The 22,402-nt window shown below is 49.7% G+C and overlaps 1 protein-coding gene across 15 annotated transcripts in view; it reads right to left on the reverse strand.

Annotated features, from left to right (window-relative positions):
• The window catches only part of LOC147109981 (mitochondrial import receptor subunit TOM40 homolog), a 69,077-nt gene extending 46,897 nt beyond the window's left edge, over positions 1-22,180 (reverse strand). For all 15 annotated transcript variants that reach the window (XM_086003976.1, XM_086003967.1, XM_086003971.1 and 12 more), the window contains exons 1-2: positions 21,888-22,180; positions 1,286-1,353 (exon numbers count right to left, since the gene is read on the reverse strand). In XM_086003976.1, coding sequence (XP_085860102.1) covers positions 1,286-1,353; positions 21,888-22,065 — 246 coding nt within the window. In that variant the 5' untranslated portion in view covers positions 22,066-22,180. The remainder of the gene's footprint in view (positions 1-1,285; positions 1,354-21,887) is intronic.
• Positions 22,181-22,402: the final 222 nt, after the last annotated feature.

The following is a 22,402-nucleotide window of genomic DNA, read 5'->3' on the forward strand; positions in this document are numbered from 1 at the left end:
GGGTCGTAAATCTGTGGAATTCTCTGCCCCAGAGAGCCGCGGAGGCTGGGTCATTAAATACATTTAAGGTGGAGATAGACAGATTTTTGAACAATAAGGGAGGGAAGGGTTATGGGGAGCGGGCAGGGAAACGAAGCTGAGTCCATGATCAGCCACGATCTTATTGAATGGTGGAGCAGGCTCGAGGGGCCGAATGGCCGACTCCTGCTCCTATTTCTTATGTTCTTATGCGCCACACTTCATTTGGTACGTCCTGAGGGCGTGAACCATGCTTAAATAAGTTCTTTTTAAATGCACCTTTCATATTGGAGAATGACACACAGGAATTAAAGGTCTATCTAGTTCACACCTTCTACCGTCCCAAAATATAACGAAATAAATTACCTCATTTTCCTTTGAATGAATTAAGGAAGTTATTATAAACCTTTATAAATCACTGGTTAGGCTTCAGCTGGAGCATCGTGTCCAATTCTGGGCACCGCACTTCAGGATGTCAAGGCTTTGGGGAGGAGGTTTACGAGAATGGTTCCAGGGATGAGGGACTTCAGTCATGTGGAGAGACTGGAGAAACTGGGATTGTTCTCCTTAGAGCAGAGAAGGTTAAGGGGAGATTGACCAGAATGGTCCCAGGGATGAGGGACTTCAGTCATGTGGAGAGACTGGAGAAACTGGGATTGTTCTCCTTGGAGCAGAGAAGGTTAAGGGGAGATTGACCAGAATGATCCCAGGGATGAGGGACTTCAGTGACGTGGAGAGACTGGAGAAGCTGGGGTTGTTCTCCTTGGAGCAGAGAAGGTTAAGGGGAAATTTAATAGCCTTCAAAATTATGAGGTGTTTTGATGTAGTCGATAGGGAGAAACTGTTGCCACTGGCAAGAGGGTCGGTAACCAGAGGACACAGATCGAAAATAATTGGCAAAGAACCAGAGGGGGAGATGAGGAGAATTGTTTTTACGCAGCGAGTTGTTGTGATCTGGAACGCGCTGCCTGAAAGGGCGGTGGGAGCAGATTCAATGGTCACTTTCAAAAAAGGAATTGGAGAAATACTTGAAAGAGAGACATTTCCAGGGCTCTGGGGAAAGAGCAGGGGGAGTGGGGCTAATTGGAGAGCTCGTTCAAAGAGCCAGCACAGGCACGATGGAACGAATGGCCTCCTTCTGTGCTGCGAGATTCTAGGAGTACTATCTACTTCCACCATGTCCCCTTGGGAGCCTGCTCCACAGATTGAACGCTCGGTCACTGAAATATTGCTTATTTATAGTATGAAGGGAGTACCGCAGACTGACCTGGAAGTGATTGCTGAGACCTTTGTTTACTATGAGTTTTACCCCTTCCATCTGGACTGGAAAGAGTTCTGGGAAGTGAAAGAAAAAACACAATTAACACAGTCCAAACTTGCAACGGTTACCCACATACCGATACGGAATAGACAGAACTTCTATAACAACTTGCAGTTATATAGCGCCTTTAATGTAGTAAAACGTCCCAAGGTGCTTCACAGGAGCGATTATCAAACAATATTTGACACCGAGCCACAGAAGGAGATATTAGGACAGGCGACCAGAATCTTGGTCAAAGAGGTGGGTTTTAAGGAGGGTCTTAAAGGAGGAGAGAGAGGCGGAGAGGTTTAGGGAGGGAATTCCAGAGCTCGGGGCCCAGGCGGCTGAAGGCACGGCCGCCAGTGGTGGAGGGTTGTAGGGGCTGGAGGAGGTTACTGAGATAGGGAGGGTTGTAGGGGCTGGAGGAGGTTACAGAGATAGGGAGGGTTGTAGGGGGCTGGAGGAGGTTACAGAGATAGGGAGGGTTGTAGGGAGCTGGAGGAGGTTACAGAGATAGGGAGGGCTGTAGGGGGCTGGAGGAGGTTACAGAGATAGGGAGGGTTGTAGGGGCTGGAGGAGGTTACAGAGATAGGGAGGGTTGTAGGGGGCTGGAGGAGGTTACAGAGATAGGGAGGGTTGTAGGGGCTGGAGGAGGTTACAGAGATAGGGAGGGTTGTAGGGGCTGGAGGAGGTTACAGAGATAGGGAGGGTTGTAGGGGGCTGGAGGAGGTTACAGAGATAGGGAGGGTTGTAGGGGCTGGAGGAGGTTAGAGAGATTTTGGGGGGGGGGGCCCGAAGGATAGGAAAGGGGAAATCCATGGAGGGATATGAAAACATGGATGACAGACGGAATGACCATTAGGTAGTGTCGCAGGGTAGGTAATGTAAGTGGTTATGTGGTGAGAATGTGGAACTCGCTACCACAGGGAGTGGTTGCGGCGAAGAGTAGAGATACATTTAAGTGGATGCTGGATAAACACATGAGGGAGAAAGGAATAGAAGGATATGTTGATGGGGTGCGATGAGGCTGGTGTGGAGCACAAACACCGGCATGGACCAGTTGGGCCGAAGGGCCTGTTTCTGTGCTGTAAATTCTACGTAATTATGATACCGGGCTAGTAATCCAGAGAGTGCGAGTCCAATTCCACCACGGCAGTTTGAGAATTCGAAGTTATTAAAGAACTGGTCTCAGTAAGCAAGCATGAAGCGGTCAGATTCTTGCTAAAACCCAGCAGGTTCACTAATGTCCTGCCGTCCTTACCTGGTCCAGGCCTGTAGGTGACTCTAGTCCCACACCAACGCAGCTCTCTGAAGTGAGCCACTCCGTTTGTACCAAACCTGCTACTGGTGGCTCAAGAAGGCTGACTACAGTCGGAGGGGCAGCGCCGCGCCGCCGCCGGAGGGGCAGCGCCGAGGGAGCGCCGCGCCGCCGGAGGGAGCGCCGCGCCGCCGGAGGGGCAGCGCCGAGGGAGCGCCGCGCCGCCGGAGGGGCAGCGCCGAGGGAGCGCCGCGCCGTCGGAGGGGCAGCGCCGAGGGAGCGCCGCGCCGTTGGAGGGGCGGATGTTCGGATGAGCCGTTAAACCGAGGCCCCGTCTGCCCTCAGGTGGCTACAAGAGATCCCGCGGCCATTATTGGAAGAAGAGCAGGGGGAGTTCTCCCCGGTGTCCTGGGGCCAATATTTATCCCTCAACCAATAACGCAAACAGATTATCTAGGTCATTATCACGTTGCACACAGCAAGCTCCCACAAAAAGCAAAATCGGCTGCCGCGTTACCTACATTACAAGAGTGACTACACCTCAAAAAGTACTTCATTGACTGTAAAGCGTTTTGGGACATCTGGAGGTGGTGAAAGGCGCTGGAGAAATGTGAGTCTTTCTATTGTACGATCTTCAGGAGACGCTGGCTGCGGAGCAATTTGGACTTCACGACAAAAGGCATCTCCCCAACAACTTGGTAAAGAATGTTAAGAATGGGCACAAAATTCAGGGAATGGAGGGCGGTGGGATCAGACCTCAGCAGATTCCAGGGGTGGGGGTAAAATACTCCGAATTTCAAACTGAAGGAGTTCACCCACCAAGACGGACACACAACACCACACCACACAAAGCAACTTGCTGTCACCTTTCCCCATTCATTCATGGCAATAAATCTGCATCCTCTGCTAACTGACCCTCGTACCAGTAGAAACAGCTTCCCCTTGCATACCTTATCAAAATCCTTCATGATTTTCAACACCTCTACTGAATCTCCCATTAAGCGTCTGCTCTGAGGAGAACAAGCCCAGCTTCTCCAGTCTCTCCACGTCACTGAAGTCCCTCAACCTTGGTATCATTTTGGTAAATCTACGCCACATCCTCGGAGGCTTTGACATCCTTTTCTGTTATGCGTATGATATAGCACCTGACAGACCAGTACCCACCAGTACTGTACCCCAGTATTATACAGTGACAGACCTGTACCCACCAGTACTTTACCCCAGTGTTATACAGTGACAGACCTGCACCCACCAGTACTGTACCCCAGTGTTATACACTGACAGACCTGTACCCACCAGTACTGTACCCCAGTGTTATACAGTGACAGACCTGTACCCACCAGTACTTTACCCCAGTGTTATACAGTGACAGACCTGTACCCACCAGTACTTTACCCGTGTTATACAATGACAGACCTGTACCCACCAGTACTGTACCCCAGTGTTACAGCGACAGACCTGTACCCAACAGTACTGTACCCCAGTGTAACAGCGACAGACCTGTACCCAACAGTACTGTACCCCAGTGTTATACAGTGACAGACCTGTACCCACCAGCACTGTACCCCAGAGTTAGTGACAGACCTGTACCCACCACTACTGTACACGTGTTGTACAGCGACAGACCTGTACCCACCACTACTGTACCCCAGTGTTATACACTGACAGACCTGTACCCACCAGTACTGTACCCCAGTGTTATACAGTGACAGACCTGTACCCACCAGTACTGTACCCCAGTGTAACAGCGACAGACCTGTACCCAACAGTACTGTACCCGTGTTATACAGTGACAGACCTGTACCCACCAGCACTGTACCCCAGAGTTAGTGACAGACCTGTACCCACCACTACTGTACACGTGTTGTACAGCGACAGACCTGTACCCACCACTACTGTACCCCAGTGTTATACACTGACAGACCTGTACCCACCAGTACTGTACCCGTGTAATACAGCGACAGACCTGTACCCACCAGTACTGTACCCGTGTAATACAGTGACAGACCTGTACCCACCAGTACTGTACCCGTGTAATACAGCGACAGACCTGTACCCACCAGTACTGTACCCGTGTAATACAGTGACAGACCTGTACCCACCAGTACTGTACCCGTGTAATACAGCGACAGACCTGTACCCACCAGTGCAGTACCCGTATAATACAGCGACAGACCTGTACCCACCAGTACTGTACCCCAGTGTTACAGGGACAGACCTGTACCCACCAGTACTGTACCCGTTATACAGTGACAGACCTGTACCTACCAGTACTGTACCCGTTATACAGCGACAGACCTGTACCCACCAGTACTGTACCAGTGTTATGCAGTGACAGACCTTAACCCACCAGTACTGTACCCCAGTGTTATACAGGGACAGACCTGTACCCACCAGTACTGTACCCCAGTGTTACACAACGACAGACCTGTACCCACCAATACTGTACCCCAGTGTTAGTGACAGACCTGTACCCACCAGTACTTTACCCCAGTGTTATAGTGACAGACCTTAACCCACCAGTACTGTACCCCAGTGTTACAGTGACAGACCTGTACCCACCAGTACTGTACCCCAGTGTTAGTGACAGACCTGTACCCCAGTGTTAGTGACAGACCTGTACCCACCAGTACTGCACCCCAGTGTTACAGCGGCAGACCTGTACCCAACAGTACTGTACCCCAGTATTATACAGCGACAGACCTGTACCCACAAGTACTGTACCCCAGTGTTATACACTGACAGACCTGTACCCACCAGTATTGTACCGTTATACACTGACAGACCTGTATCCACCAGTACTGTACCCATGTTATACAGTGACAGACCTGTACCCACCAGTACTGTACCCCAGTGTTATACAGTGACAGACCTGTACACACCAGTACTGTACCCCAGTGTTATAGTGACAGACCTGTACCCACCAGTACTGTACCCGTGTTATACAGTGACAGACCTGTACCTACCAGTACTGTACCCGTGTTATAGTGACGGACCTGTACCCACTAGTACTGTACCCCAGTGTTGTAGTGACTGACCTGTACACACCAGTACTGTACCCGTGTTATACAGTGACAGACCTGTACCCACCAATACTGTACCCGTTATACAGTGACAGACCTGTACCCACCAGTACTGTACCCATGTTAGTGACAGACCTGTACCCACCGGTACTGTACCCGTTAGTGACAGACCTGTCCCCACCAGTACCGTACCCCAGTGTTAGTGACAGACCTGTCCCCACAAGTACCATACCCCAGTGTTAGTGACAGACCTGTCCCCACCAGTACTGTACCCGTGTTAGTGACAGACCTTTACCCACCAGTACTGTACCCGTGTTAGTGACAGACCTGTACCCAGCAGTACTGTACCCCAGTGTTAGTGTCAGACCTGTACCCACCAGTACTGTACCCGTGTTAGGACAGAACTGTACCCAGCAGTACTGTACCCATGTTATACACTGACAGACCTGTACCCACCAGTACTGTACCTGTTATACAGTGACAGACCTGTACCCACCAGTACTGTATCCCAGTGTTATACAGTGACAGACCTGTACCCACCAGTACTGTACCCCAGTGTTACAGTGACAGACCTGCACCCATCAGTACTGTACCCCAGTGTTAGTGACAGACCTGTACCCACCAGTACTGTACCCGTGTTGTAGTGAGACCTGTACCCACCAGTACTGTACCCGTGTTACAGCGACAGACCTGTACAAACCAGTACTGTACCCCTTGTTAGTGACTGACCTGTACCCACCAGTACTGTTCCCCAGTTAGTGACAGACCAGTACCCACTAGTACTGTATCCCAGTGTTATACATTGACAGACCTGTGCCCACCAGTACTATACCCATGTTAGTGACAGACCTGTCCCCACCAGTACTGTACCCCAGTATTAGTGACAGACCTGTACCCACCAGTACTGTACCCGTGTTAGTGACAGAACTGTACCCACCAGTACTGTACCCGTGTTGCACAGCAACAGACCTGTACCCACCAGTACTGTACCCCAGTGTTACACAGCAACAGACCTGTACCCACCAGTATTGTACCCATGTTATACACTGACAGACCTGTATCCACCAGTACTGTACCGTTATACATTGACAGACCTGCGCCCACCAGTACTGTACCCCAGTGTTAGTGACAGACCTGTACCCACCAGTACTGTACCAGTGTTATACAGTGACTGACTTGTACCCACTAGTACTGTACCAGTGTTATACACTGACAGACCTGTCCCCACCAGTACTGTACCAGTGTTATACACAGACCTGTACCCACCAGTACTGTACCCCAATGTTACAACGACAGACCTGTACAAACCAGTACTGTACCACTTTGTTAGTGACAGACCTGTGCCCACCAGTACTGTACCCATTATACAGTGACAGACCTGTAACCACCAGTACTGTACCCGCGTTATACAGTGACTGACCTGTACCCACCAGTACTGTTCCCCAGTTACTGACAGACCTGCACCCACCAGTACTGTACCCATGTTAGTGACAGACCTGTACCCACCAGCACTGTACCCCAGTGCTAGTGACACACCTGTACCCACCAGTACTGTACTCGTGTTACACAGCAACAGACCTGTACCCACCAGTACTGTACCCCAGTGTTATACAGCAACAGGCCTGTACCCACCAGTACTGTACCCATGTTATACACTGACAGACCTGTACCCACCAGTATTGTATCCGTGTTATACACTGACAGACCTGTATCCACCAGTACTGCACCCATGTTATAGTGACAGACCTGTACCCACCAGTACTGTACCCCAGTGTTAGTGACAGACCAGTACCCACCAGTACTGTATCCCAGTGTTATACATTGACAGACTTGTGCCCACCAGCACTGTACCCATGTTAGAGACAGACCTGTACCCACCAGTACTGTACCCGTGTTAGTGACAGAACTGTACCCACCAGTACTGTACCCGTTATACAGCAACAGACCTGTACCCATCAGTACTGTACCCCAGTGTTACAGCGACAGACCTGTACCCACCAGTAGTTACCCAGTGTTACTGACAGACCTGCACCCACCAGTACTGTACCCGTGTTACACAGCAACAGACCTGTACCCACCAGTACTGTACCCCAGTTATACAGCAACAGACCTGTACCCACCAGTACTGTACCCGTGTTATACACTGACAGACCTGTACCCACCAGTATTGTACCCGTTATACAGTGACAGACCTGTACCCACCAGTACTGTATCCGTGTTATACAGTGACTGACCTGTGCCCACCAGTACTGTACCCTAGTGTTAGTGACAGACCTGTACCCACCAGTACTGTGTCCGTGTTATACAGTGACTGACCTGTACCCACCAGTACTGTGTCCGTGTTATACAGTGACTGACCTGTACCCACCAGTACTGTACCAGTGTTATACACTGACAGACCTGCACCCACCAGTACTGTATCCCAGTGTTAGTGACAGACCTGTACCCACCAGTACTGTACCCCAGTGTTAGTGACAGACCTGTACCCACCAGTACTGTACCCCAGTGTTATACAGACAGACCTGTACCCACCAGTACTGTACCCCAGTGTTACAGCAACAGACCTGTACAAACCAGTACTGTCCCCCTTTGTTAGTGAGACCTGTGCCCACCAGTACTGTACCCATTATACAGTGACAGACCTGTAACCACCAGTACTGTACCCGTGTTATACAGTGACTGACCTGTACCCACCAGTACTGTTCCCCAGTGTTACTGACAGGCCTGTACCCACCAGTACTGTACCCATGTTAGTGACAGACCTGTACCCACCAGTACTGTACCCGTTAGTGACAGACCTGTACCCACCAGTACTGTACCATAGTGCTAGTGACAGACCTGTACCCACCAGTACTGTACCCGTGTTATACAGTGACAGACCTGTACCCACCAGTACTGTACCCCAGTGTTATACAGTGACAGACCTGTACCCACCAGTACTGTACCCATGTTATACAGTGACAGACCTGTACCCACCAGTACTGTACCCCAGTGTTATACAGTGACAGACCTGTACCCACCAGTACTGTACCCCAGTTTTTTTTTTTTTAATATTTGTTTATGGGATGTAAACATCGCTGGCCAGGCCAGCATTTATTGCCCATCCCTAATTGCCCCTTGAGAATGTGGTGGTGAGCCGCCTTCTTGAACCGCTGCAGTCCGTGTGGTGAAGGTGCTCCCACAGTGCTGTTAGGGAGGGAGTTCCAGGGTTTTGACCCAGCGACGATGAAGGAACGGCCGATATATTTCCAAGTCAGGATGGTGTGTGACTTGGAGGGGAACTTGGAGGTGGTGGTGTTCCCATGCGCCTGCTGCCCTTGTCCTTCTAGGTGGAAGAGGTGGCGGGTTTGGGAGGTGCTGCCGAAGAAGCCTTGGCGAGTTGCTGCAGTGCATCTTGTAGATGGTACACACTGCAGCCACGGTGCGCCGGTGGTGGAGGGAGTGAATGTTTAAGGTGGTGGATGGGGTGCCAATCAAGCGGGCTGTTTTGTCCTGGATGGTGTCGAGCTTCTTGAGTGTTGTTGGAGCTGCACTCAACCAGGCAAGTGGAGAGTATTCCATCACACTCCTGACTTGTGCCTTGTAGATGGTGGAAAGGCTTTGGGGAGTCAGGAGGTGAGACACTCGCTGCAGAATACCCAGCCTCTGACCTGCTCTTGTTGCCACAGTATTTATGTGGGTGGTCCAGTTAAGTTTCTGGTTAATGGTGACCCCCCAGGATGTTGATGGTGGGGGATTCAGCGATGGTACTGCCATTGAATGTCAAGGGGAGAGGTTGTTTGACTCTCGCTTGTTGGAGATAGTCATTGCCTGGCAGTTCTGTGGCACGAATGTTACCTGCCACTTATCGGCCCAAGCCTGAACGTCGTCCAGGTCTTGTTGCATGCGGGCATGGACTGCTTCATTATCTGAGGAGTTGTGAATCACGCTGAACACTCTGCAGTCATCAGCGAACATCCCCATTTCTGACCTTATGTTAGAGGGAAGGTCATTGATGAAGCAGCTGAAGATGGTTGGGCCTAGGACTCTGCCCTGAGGAACTCCTGCAGCGATGTCCTGGGGCTGTGATGATTGACCTTCAACCACCACAACCATCTTCCTTTGTGCTAGGTATGACTCCAGCCAGAGGAGTGTTTCCCCCCCGATTCCCATTGACTTCAGTATTGCAATGACAGACCAGTACTGTACCCGTTATACAGCGACAGACCTGTAGCCACCAGTACTGTACCCCAGTGTTACAGTGACAGACCTGTGCCTGTCAGTACTGTACCCCAGTGTTATAGTGGCAGACCTGTACCCACCAGTACTGTACCCCGTGTTAGTGACAGACCTGTACCCACCAGTACTGTACCCCGTGTTAGTGGCAGACCTGTACCCACCAGTACTGTACCCGTGTTAGTGACAGACCTGTACCCACCAGTACTGTACCCCAGTGTTATACAGTGACAGACCTGTACCCACCAGTACTGTGCCCCAGTGTTATACAGTGACAGACTTGTACCCACCAGTACTGTGCCCCAGTGTTATACAGTGACAGACCTGTACCCACCAGTACTGTACCCCAGTGTTATACAGTGACAGACCTGTACCCACCAGTACTGTACCCCAGTGTTATACAGTGACAGACCTGTACCCACTAGTACTGTACCCCAGTGTTAGTGACAGACCTGTACCATACATCTCAGTTTGGACGGGCAGCTAACTACTGGCTGATTCCATGCACAAAGCACAACTCTCCCTTGAAATTCTAGTACCATTCGGCCCATCACACTTGCAGCATTCTTTGTCCAATTAGTCCCATTGCCCTGCCCTTTGCAATTGTGTACGCACCTTCCTTTTAAATGCTCTCATGGATTCTGATCCCACCACTGCTTGTAGTTGGGCATTCCATGTCCGAACAGGCCAGAGTGTAAAATAGTTTCAGCTAACCTCTCTCTTTGTTCTATGGGTCCTCGTCTTATATTAATGCCCTCTGGTTACCCACTCAACACCAGCAGAGCTAGATTTCCCTGAATTACCTGATTAAAAAAAAAGACTTGCATTTCTCCAGCACCTTTCACCACCACCAGGCGTCCCAAAGCGCTTCACAGCCAATGAAGTACTTTTTGAAGTGTGGTCACTGTTGGAAACGCAGCAGCCTATTTGCGCACAGCAAGCTCCCACAAACAGCGATGAGATAAATGACCAGACCATTTTTAAAAATAAAATGACATTGGTTGAGGGGTACATGTTGGCTCAGGACACCGGGGAGAACTCCCCTTCTCTTCTTCGAAATAGTGGCCATGGGATCTTTCACACCCACCCAGTTTAACGTCTCATCCTCAGTACTGCCCCTCCGACAGTGCGGCGCTCCCTCAGTACTGCCCCTCCGACAGTGCGGCACTCCCTCAGTACTGCCCCTCCGACAGTGCGGCGCTCCCTCAGTACTGCCCCTCCGACAGTGCGGCGCTCCCTCAGTACTGCCCCTCCGACAGTGCGGCACTCCCTCAGTACTGCCCCTCCGACAGTACGGCGCTCCCTCAGTACTGCCCCACTCCGTATCGCCCCCGCCGACAGTGCAACGCTCCCTCAGTACTGCCTCTCCGACAGCGCGGCTCTCCCTCAGTACCACCCCTCCGACAGTGCGACGCTCCCTCAGTACTGCCTCTCCGACAGTGCGGCGCTCCCTCAGCACTGCCCCTCCGACAGTGCGGCGCTCCCTCAGTACTGCCCCACTCAGTACCGCCCCTCCGACAGTGCGGCGCTCCCACAGTGCTGCCCCTCCCACAGTGCGGCGCTCCCTTAGCACTGCCCCTCCCACAGTGCGGTGCTCCCCAAGTACAGCCCCTCCGACAGTACGGCGCTCCCTCAGTACTGCCCCCCCGACAGTGTAGCGCTCCCTCGGTACTGCCCCTCCGACAGTGCAGTGCTCCCTCGGTACCACCCCTCCGACAGTGCGGCGCTCCCTCAGTACTGCCCCTCCGACAGTGCGGCGCTCCCTCAGTACTGCCCCTCCGACAGTGCGGCGCTCCCTCAGTACTGCCCCTCCGACAGTGCGGCGCTCCCTCAGTACTGCCCCTCCGACAGTGCGGCGCTCCCTCAGTACTGCCCCTCCGACAGTGCGGCGCTCCCTCAGTACTGCCCCGACAGTGCGGCGCTCCCTCAGTACTGACCCTCCGACAGTGCGGTGCTCCCTCAGTACTGCCCCTCCGACAGTGCGGCGCTCCCTCAGTACTGGCACTGGCGAGTGTCGGCCTGGAATATCTTCAGGTCACACCGGCTGCGTATTTACCATCAGGAGGGGGTCTGGACATTACTCGAGGTGTCTCGGCTCACACTGACGAGCAGCTGACTCCCATGAAGCCAAACCCAGCAAAACCCAAACTCATCAGGGCTAGGAAGGGAATGAAGCGTCGAAAACTGTCAAAATGAATCTTGCAACTGAATAATAAAGTCGATATAACATTACGAGATATATGTCAGCAGAGCACTACAATTATTGTACCATAAACACACGTGTAATAATTGCTACATTACAACACCTCAAAAACTACTTCATTGGCAGAAAAGTGCTTTGGGATGTCTGGAGGTGGTGATAGGCGCGATATAATTGCATGTTCTTCCTTATAATATAATCCCCGTTACAATCTAAGAACATAGGAACAGGAGGGGGCAGTTCAGTCCCCCATTCAATGAGATCAGGGCTGATCTGTGACCTAATCCCATCCACCCGCCTTTGCCCCATATCCCTCAATACCTTTGGTTAACAGAAATCTATCAATCTCTGATTTAAAATGAACAATTGACCCAGCATCAATTGCCGTTTGCGGAAGAGAGTTCCAAACTTCTACCACCCTTTGTGTGTCGAAGTGTTTCCTAACTTCACTCCTGAAAGGTCTGGCTCTAATTTTTAGACTCTGCCCCCTCGTCCGAGACTCCCCAACCAGCGGAAATAGTTTCTCTCTATCAACCCTATCAGTTCGCATAAGAACATAAGAAATGGGAGCAGGAGTAGGCCAATCGGCCCCTCGAGCCTGCTCCGCCATTCAATAAGATCATGGCTGATCTGATCCTAACCGCCAATCTACTATCACAGAACCATCTCCTGAATCTAACAGAATTAGACACACGAAATAGGAGCAGGATCAGGCTACACGGCCCCTGGGCCGGCTCCGCTACCCACAGGGCCATGTCCGATCCGAACCTAGACTCATGTCCAAATTCCTGCCCGCTCCCCGTAACCCTTAATTCCCTTTACTTCTAGGAAACTGTCTATTTCTGTTTTAAACTTATGTAATGATGTAGCTTCTACAGCTTTTTGGGGCAGCATATTCCATGGACCTACCACCCTCTGAGTGAAGTAGTTCCTCCTCATCTCAGTTTTGAAAGAGCAGCCCCTTATTCTAAGACTATGCCCCCTAGTTCTAGTTTCACCCATCATCGGGAACATCCTCCCCGCATCCACCCCCTTCACAATCTTATATGTTTCAATAAGATCGCCTCTCATTCTTCTAAACTCCAATGAGTAGAGTCCCAATCTACTCAACCTCTCCTCATATGTCCATCCCCTCATCCTCGGGATTAACCGAGTGAACCTTCTTTGTACTGACTCGAGAGCAAGTATGTCCTTTCTTAAGTATGGACACCAAAACTGTATGCAGTATTCCAGGTGCGGTCTCACCAATACCTTGTACAACTGAAGCAATACCTCCCTATTTTTATATTCTATCCCCCTAGCAATGAAAGCCAACATTCCATTGGCCTTCTTAATCACTTGCTGCACCTGCATACTAACCTTTTGAGTTTCGTGCACCAGGACCCCCAGATCCCTTTGTACTTCAGTACTTTCCAGTTTCTTGCCATTAAGATAATAACTTGCTCTACGATTTTTCCTGCCAAAGTGCATAACCTCACACTTTCCAGTATTGTATTCCATCTGCCAAATCTCTGCCCACTTACTTAGCCTGTCTATGTCCCCTTGCAGGTTTTTTATGTCCTCCTCACTCACTACATTCCCTCCCATCTTAGTATCATCTGCAAACTTTGATATGTTACACTCGGTCCCCTCCTCCAAATCGTTAATATAGATTGTAAAGAGTTGGGGACCCAGCACTGACCCCTGCGGAACACCACTAGTTACTGATTGCCAGTCTGAGAATGAACCATTTATCCCAACTCTCTGCCTTCTGTTAGATAGCCAATCCTCTATCCATGCCAGAATATTACCCCCAATCCCATGATTTTTTATCTTAAGCAATAATCTTTTGTGTGGCACCTTGTCAAATGCCTTTTGGAAGTCTAAATACACTACGTCCACTGGTTCCCCTTTACCCACCCTATATGGTACTTCCTCAAAGAACTCCAGCAAATTTGTCAAACATGACTTCCCCTTCATAAAACCATGCTGACTTTGTCCTATTAAATTATGTTTATCCAAATGTCCTGTTACTGTCTCCTTAATAATGGACTCCAAAATTTTACCTACCACAGATGTTAGGCTAACCGGTCTATAGTTTCCAGCCTTCTGTCTACTGCCCTTTTTAAATAAGGGTGTTACATTTGCAGTTTTCCAGTCTGCCGGGACCTTTGCTGAGTCCAGGGAGTTTTGGAAAATTATTACCAATGCATCCACAATCCCTACCGCCACTTCCCTGAAGACCCTAGGATGTAAGCCATCAGGTCCAGGTGATTTATCCGCCTTGAGTCCCATTATTTTACCGAGTACCACTTCCTTAGTGATTTTGATCGTGTTTAGCTCCTCCCCCCCTATAGCCCCCTGTTTGCCCAGTGTTGGGATATTCTTAGTGTCCTCTACTGTAAAGACTGATACAAAATATTCAGTGTTTTTGCCATCTCCATATTTCCCACCATTAATTTCCTGGTCTCATCCTCTAAGGGACCAACATTTACTTTAGCCACCCTTTTTCTTTTTATATAACTATAAAAACTCTTACTATTTGTTTTTATATTTTTTGCTAATTTACTTTCATAATCTATCTTCCCTTTCTTAATCAATCTTTTTGTTATTTTTTGCTGTCTTTTAAAGTTTTCCCAATCCTCTATCCTCCCACTAGATTTGGCTACCTTATATGCCCTTGTTTTTAGTCGAATACTATCCTTAAATTCTTTACTTAGCCACGGATGGCTGTCTTTTCTTTTATACCCTTTTCTTCTCAGTGGAATATATTTTTTTTGGAAGTTGTAAAATAACTCCTTAAATGTACACCACTGATCATGTACCGTTTTACCCTTTAATCTATTTTCCCAATCCACTCTACTCAATTCCGCTCTCATACCTTCATAGTCTCCTTTATTCAAGCTCAGCACGCTTGTTTGAGATCCAACCTTCTCACCCTCTAATTGAATATGGAATTCAACCATGTTATGGTCACTCATTCCAAGGGGATCCTTTACTAGGACATTTTTAATTAATCCTGTCTCGTTACACAGGACCAGATCTAAGGTTGCTTGCCCCCTGGTCGGTTCAGTTACATACTGCTCAAGAAATCCATCCCTAATACACTCAATGAACTCATCCTCAAGGCAGCCCTGCCCAATTTGATTTGTCCAATTAATATGATAGTTAAAATCCCCCATAATTATAGATGTTCCCTTATTACAAGCCTCAACTATTTCCTGATTGATACTCCGTCCAGAGTTGCAACTGTTCGGAGGCCTATAGACTACGCCCACTAGTGTTTTTTTCCCCTTATTCCTTATCTCCACCCAAACTGTTTCATTATCCTGATCTTTTGACCCAATATCTTTTCTCTGTATTACAGTGATTCCTTCCTTTATTAACATAGCCACCCCACCTCCCCTTCCTTCCTGCCTGTCCGTTAAATAACCTGGTATGTTTAATTCCCAGGCATTGTCACCCTGCAGCCATGTTTCTGTAATGGCCACAAGATCATACCCATATGTAGTTATTTGTGCCATTAACTCGTCTATTTTGTTACGAATGCTATGTGCATTCAGATAGAGAACTTTCAAATATGTTTTGTGACACTTAGTTCCTGCTTTTGCCCTTTTTATTACTTTACCTTTTACTCCATACCTTCTGCCCCTTCCTGACACGCTCTGGTTTTTAATTTCCCCACTGCTACCTAAGTCTATGACCTTCTCTGTTGTCATTTTTATTATTTGCTCTCTAGGAACCTCCCCCCCACTAGTTAGTTTAAAGTCCTCTCTACAGCCCTAGTTATATGATTCGCCAGGACACTAGTCCCAGCACTGGCCAAGTGAAGCCCGTCCGAACGGAACAGCTCCCTCCTGCCCCAGTACTGGTGCCAGTGTCCCAGGAAGCAAAACCCATTTCTCCCACACCAGTCTTTGAGCCACGCATTTAACTCTCTAATTTTATTTGTCCTAGACAAATTCGCTCTTGGCTCAGGTAATAATCCAGAGATTATTACTCTTGAGGTTCTGTTTTTTAATTTGACCCCTAGCTGCTCATACTCCTTTAACAGAACCGGCTTCCTTGTCCTATCTACGTCGTTTGTACCAACATGGACCACGACAACGGGATCCACCCCCTCCCACTGCAAGTTTCTTTCCAGCCCAGAGGAGATGTCCTTAACCCTGGCACCGGGTAGGCAACACAGCCTTCGGGACTCTCGCTCTCGGCTGCAGAGAACTCTATCTATCCCCCTAATAACACTATCCCCTACCACTACAACATTTCTATTTACTCCCCCCTCTTGAATGGCCCCCCGTTCCACGGTGCTGTGGCCAAGCTGCTCATCCTCCCTGCAATCCCTGCTCCTGTCCTCACAGGGAGTAAGAACCTCGAACCTGTTGGACAAGAGCAAGGGCTGCGGCTCCTCCAACACTACCTCCTGGATCCCCGTACCTGCCTCACTCGTAGTCACACCGTCCTGTCCCTGACCATGGGCTACATCTGAATTAATTAACTTCATAGGTGTGACCACCTCCTGAAACACAGAGTCCAGGTACTTCTCCCCCTCCCTGATGTGTCGCAGTGTCTGAAGCTCAGACTCCAGCTCATCAACACGGAGCTGGAGTTCCTGTAGCAGCAGACACTTGTCACAGATGTAATCACCGTGAGCCTCAATGGGGTCCACCGGCTCCCACATTTTGCAACAGTAACACATCACCTGCTCCATTCTATGTAATTAATTAAATTTTTTATTGTTGGTTATGGACACCCTCTGCCCGATTATAGATGCTAGTATCCCCTTTAATTAATTGGATTTAAATTAAATCAATCCCTCTAATTACACCAGTTAAATGGTTTTCCAACAGTCACTCTGCACCAGAAAGGCCTTATTAACTACAACCCACAGAGTTAAAGTTTGAAAAGAGCACCTAACACCCCACTTACCCTAACTCACAGCACTCTCTGCTGACTCGCACTCAGTGCTTGCTCGCACTAGCACTGGTCTTTTTATACTGTTTGTTTGTTCACAGCCAAATGAGTCACCCCTGCTGATTGGTTAGAGAACTGGTTTCCACTGCCTGCTGTGCCAATTTACTCCTACTGCAGTGTTACCTTCTTTTACTCTTCTTAAACCAACAGAATCCCAAATATTTAACTTTTCCCCTTCACTGAAACTGCTTAAGTAATCTTATCAAGAATGATTTAAAGAGAAACAACTGAAGAACTCTCACACTTACCCAAACTCACAGCACTCTCTGCTGACTCACACTCAGTTCTCCTTAATATCTTGAAAACCGTTCGAGAGCTTCCCAACCGATTGATTATTTTTGAAACGCAGTCTCCGCTGTTTCGCAATAAATGCTGACAAGAGCCCAGTAAAACAGCAAATGCGATTGCTGACCGGGTAATTTGACAGTGTTGTGTTGAAGGAGGAATACTGGCGGGTAAAACTGCACAGCCTGCGTCATGGGATCTTTAACAGCCCGGCAAACCAGGGGTGGGGGCGCCTCGGTTTAACATCTCACCCTTCCAGCAGCGGGGCGCTCCCTCGAGTGTGCGGCATCGGGAAGCGCCGACCTGGATCAAGACTCTCTGGAGGGAAGCTCAGAGGATTACACAGGATATGCGGCACAGAAACAGGCCATTCGGCCCCACTAGTCCTCCCTTCTTTCCTCATCTAAATCTTGCTGCAGTTGTACAGGGCCTTGGTGAGACCACACCTGGAGTATTGTGTGCCGTTTTGGTCACCTTATCTGAGGAAGGATGTTCTTGCCATGGAGGGAGTGCAGCGAAGATTCACCAGGCTGATACCTGGGATGGCAGGAATGATGTATGAGGAGAGATTGGGTCGATTGGGCTTATGCTCGCTGGAGTTTAGAAGAATGAGAGGGGATCTCATTGAAACTTATAAAATTATAACAGGACTTGACAGACTAGATGCAGGAAGGATGTTCCCGATGGTCGGGGAGTCCAGAACCAGGGGTCACAGTCTAAGGATAAGGGGTAAGCCATTTAGGACAGAGATGAGGAGGAATTTCTTCACCCAGAGTGGTGAACCCCTGTGGAATTCTCTACCACAGAAGGCAGTGGAGGCCAATTCATTAAATATATTCAAAAAGGAGTTAGATATATTTCTTAAGGTTAAAGGGATCAAGGGATATGGGAGAAGGCAGGGACAGGGTACTGAATTTGGATGATCAGCCATGATCTCATTGAATGGTGGAGCAGGCTCGAGGGGCCGAATGGCCTACTCCTGCTCCTATCTTCTATGTTTCTATGTTTTACCAGCAGAACCCTGGGAAAAGACGGTCCTTTCTGAATTCCCAATTGGATCTCTTGGTGACTGAGCTCGGAGGCGTGAGAGGCGGACGAGCCACGGCGGCAGCTCGGCAGGCACGGGCGAGCAGTCTGAAAGTTGCCCTACTCCTATTCCCCAGCACATGCAATTGATCTCTTAATTGGGGGGGGGGGGGGCGCGGAGAGAAGAGATGTGGGTTTATTAAAGCCCCTTAAAGGCTTTATTTTCAACCACATTTTGTAAAGGGAGATGGGGGTGGGTTAATTAAAGTCCCTTAAAGGTTTTTTTTAAGCCGCACAGGGTGCCTGACTCGGGGTGTGTGGGGGTCAATTAAAGTCCCTTAAAGGCTTTATTTTTAACCACATTGGTTGAGCAATTGATCTGTAAATGGGGGGGGGGGGGGGGGGGGCGTAATTATAGACCCTCAAAAGGGATTGATTCTTTAGCCACATTTTATAAAGGGGGATGAGGGGGGCAATTAAAGTCCCTCATAGTCATCGAGTTATACAGCACAGAAAGAGGCCCTTCGGCCCATCGTGTCCGCGACGGCCATCAAGCCCTGTCTATTCTAATCACATTTTCCAGCACTTGGTCCGTATCCTTGTATGCTATGGCGTTTCAAGTGCTCACCTAAATGCTTCTTGAATGTTGTGAGGGTTCCTGCCTCTACTACCCTTTCAGGCAGTGAGTTCCAGATTCCAACCACCCTCTGGGTGAAAAAGTTTTTCCTCAAATCCCCTCTAAACCTCCCGCCCCTTACCTTGAAACTATGCCCCCTGGTTATTGACCCCTCTACTAAGGGGAAAAATTCCTTTCTATCTACCCTATCTATGCCCCTCATAATTTTGCACACCTCAATCAGGTCCCCCCCTCAGCCTTCTCTGCTCTAAGGAAAACAACGCCAGCCTGTCCAGTCTCTCCTCATAGCTGAAGCGCTCCAGCCCAGGTAACATCCTGGTGAATCTCCTCTGCACCCTCTCCAATGCAATCACATCCTTCCTATAGTGTGGCGACCAGAACTGCACACAGTATTCCAGCTGTGGCCTAACTAGCGTTTTGTACAGCTCCATCATAACCTCCCTGCTCTTGCATTCTATGCCTCGACTAATGAAGGCAAGTATCCCATATGCGTTTTTAACCACCTTATCTACCTGTCCTGCTGCCTTCAGGGATCTATGCACATGCACACCAAGGTCCTCTGATCCTCTGTCCTTCCTAGGGTCCCACCATTCATCGTGTATTCCCTTGCCTTGTTAGTCCTCCAAAAATGCGTCACCTCACACTTTTCTGGGTTAAATTCCATTTGCCACTGTTCTGCCCATTTAACGTCCTGCAGCCTGAGGCTTCCCTCCTCGCTATTTACCACGGACCATGTACAGCAGGCACCTCAAAGCACTGGAGAGGTACCACCAACGCTGCCTCCGCAAGATCCTGCAAATCCACTGGCAGGATAGGCGCACCAATGTCAGTGTTCTTGCTCAGGCCAACATCCCCAGCATCAAAGCTCTGACAAAGCTCGATCAGCTCCGATGGACGGGTCACATCGTCCGCATGCCCGATACGAGACTCCCAAAACAAGCGCTCTACTCGGAACTCCGACACGACAAGAGAGCACCAGGTGGGCAGAGGAATCGCTTCAAGGACACCCTCAAAGCCTCCTTGAAAAAGTGTAACATCCCCACCGACACCTGGGAATCCCTGACCCAAGACCACACAAAGTGGAGGAGAAGCATCCGGGAAGGCGCCGAACACCTCGAGTCTCTTCGCCGGGAGCAAGCGGAAGCCAAGCGCAGGCAGCGCACGTCAACCCAAGCACCCCACCCACCCGCCCCTTCAACCACCGTCTGCCCCACCTGTGACAGAGACTGTAGGTCCCGCATTGGACTCATCAGTCACCAGAGAACTCATTTTTAATGTGGAAGCAAGTCATCCTCGGTTCCGAGGGACTGCCTAAGAAGGAGAATTTACCACTCCACCAATTTTCGTGTCATCTGCAAACTTACTGATCATACCTCCTACATTCATATGTTTATTTTAAGCCACATTTTTATAAAAGGGATATTGGGGGGGGTCAATTAAAGTACCTTAAAGGGGACCTTGAGTATTGTGTGCAGTTTTGGTCGCCTTATCTGAGGAAGGATGTTCTTGCCATGGAGGGAGTGCAGTGAAGATTCACCAGGCTGATACCTGGGATGGCAGGAATGACGTATGAGGAGAGATTGGGTCGATTGGGCTTATACTCGCTGGAGTTTAGAAGAATGAGAGAGGATCTCATTGAAACTTACAAAATTCTAACAGGACTAGACAGACTAGATGCAGGATGTTCCCGATGGCAGGGGAGTCCAGAACCAGGGGTCACAGTCTAAGGATAAGGGGTAAGCCATTTAGGACTGAGATGAGGAGGGATTTCTTCACCCAGTGGTGAACCTGTGGAATTCTATACCACAGAAGGCAGTAGAGGCCAATTCATTAAATAAGAACATAAGAAATAGGAGCAGGAGTAGGCCAATCGGCCCCTCGAGCCTGCTCCGCCATTCAATAAGATCATGGCTGATCTGATCCTAACCGCCAATCTACTATCACAGAACCATCTCCTGAATCTAACAGAATTAGACACACGAAATAGGAGCAGGATCAGGCTCCACGGCCCCTGGGCCCGCTCCGCTACCCACAGGGCCATGACCGATCCGAACCTAGACTCATGTCCAAATTCCTGCCCGCTCCCCGTAACCCTTAATTCCCTTTACTTCTAGGAAACTGTCTATTTCTGTTTTAAACTTATGTAATGATGTAGCTTCTACAGCTTTTTGGGGCAGCATATTCCATGGACCTACCACCCTCTGAGTGAAGTAGTTCCTCCTCATCTCAGTTTTGAAAGAGCAGCCCCTTATTCTAAGACTATGCCCCCTAGTTCTAGTTTCACCCATCATTGGGAACATCCTCCCCGCATCCACCCCCTTCACAATCTTATATGTTTCAATAAGATCGCCTCTCATTCTTCTGAACTCCAATGAGTAGAGTCCCAATCTACTCAACCTGTCCTCATATGTCCATCCCCTCATCCCCGGGATTAACCGAGTGAACCTTCTTTGTACTGACTCAAGAGCAAGTATGTCCTTTCTTAAGTATGGACACCAAAACTGTACGCAGTATTCCAGGTGCGGTCTCACCAATACCTTGTACAACTGAAGCAATACCTCCCTATTTTTATATTCTATCCCCCTAGCAATGAAAGCCAACATTCAATATATACAAGGAGTTAAATATATTTCTTAAGGCTAAAAGAATGAAGGGATATGGGGAGAAGGCAGGGACAGGGTACTGTATTTGGATGATCAGCCATGATCTCATTGAATGGCGGAGCAGCCGCGAGGGGCTGAATGGCCGACTCCTGCTCCTATCTTCTATGTTTCTAAGTTTATTTAAGCCACATTTTTATAAAGGGACAAGGGGGTCAATTAAAGTCCCTTAAAGGGGTTTTATTTAAGCCACATTTTTATAAAGGGACATAAGGGGGGTCAATTAAAGTCCCTTAAAGGGGTTTTATTTTAAGCCACATTTATTATTAGATGACAGCAGTCCTCCTCCGGCCCACACACACACCCACCTACCTTTACACTTGCGGTGACACTCCTCGAAGGTGCCGGGGTTGGGCAGCCTGCCCTGGGCCTCGGGCCCGGCTCCAGCCCCAGCCCCAGCCGCCGCCGCCCTCTGCTGCTCGGGCCCGGCCACCGGCGGCACGGCGAAACCCGGCGGCACCATCAGCCCCGCCGCCGACACGTTGCCCATCTCTGGCCTAACTAGCGACTAAGCCCCTTTACTAGCTTAACTAGCGGGCCGTTTTTTGCTCTTCTCTCTCCTCGCCGGCCCGCACACACACCACAGCGAAAGACAACCAAACTCGCTGGGCCCGCCCCTACCGCCGCCCCATTGGTCCCCCGGCCGCACCGACGTCCCAAACGCGCGTTGTCATTGGTCCAGAGAGTTGTCAATCATCCGCCGAGGTTTGGTTGCACCGGCACGCCCGCACCCTACCCCATGCTGCCCCCGATTGGTCCGCTCGACCACCCCGACGTCCCGAACGCGCGCTCTCATTGGTCCAGGGGGTTGTCAATCACCCGCCGAG

This window comes from Somniosus microcephalus, chromosome 12 (assembly GCF_052327205.1).
Source record: "Somniosus microcephalus isolate GS21.2 chromosome 12, FLI_Smic_1.0, whole genome shotgun sequence".
Lineage (NCBI taxonomy): Eukaryota > Metazoa > Chordata > Chondrichthyes > Squaliformes > Somniosidae > Somniosus > Somniosus microcephalus.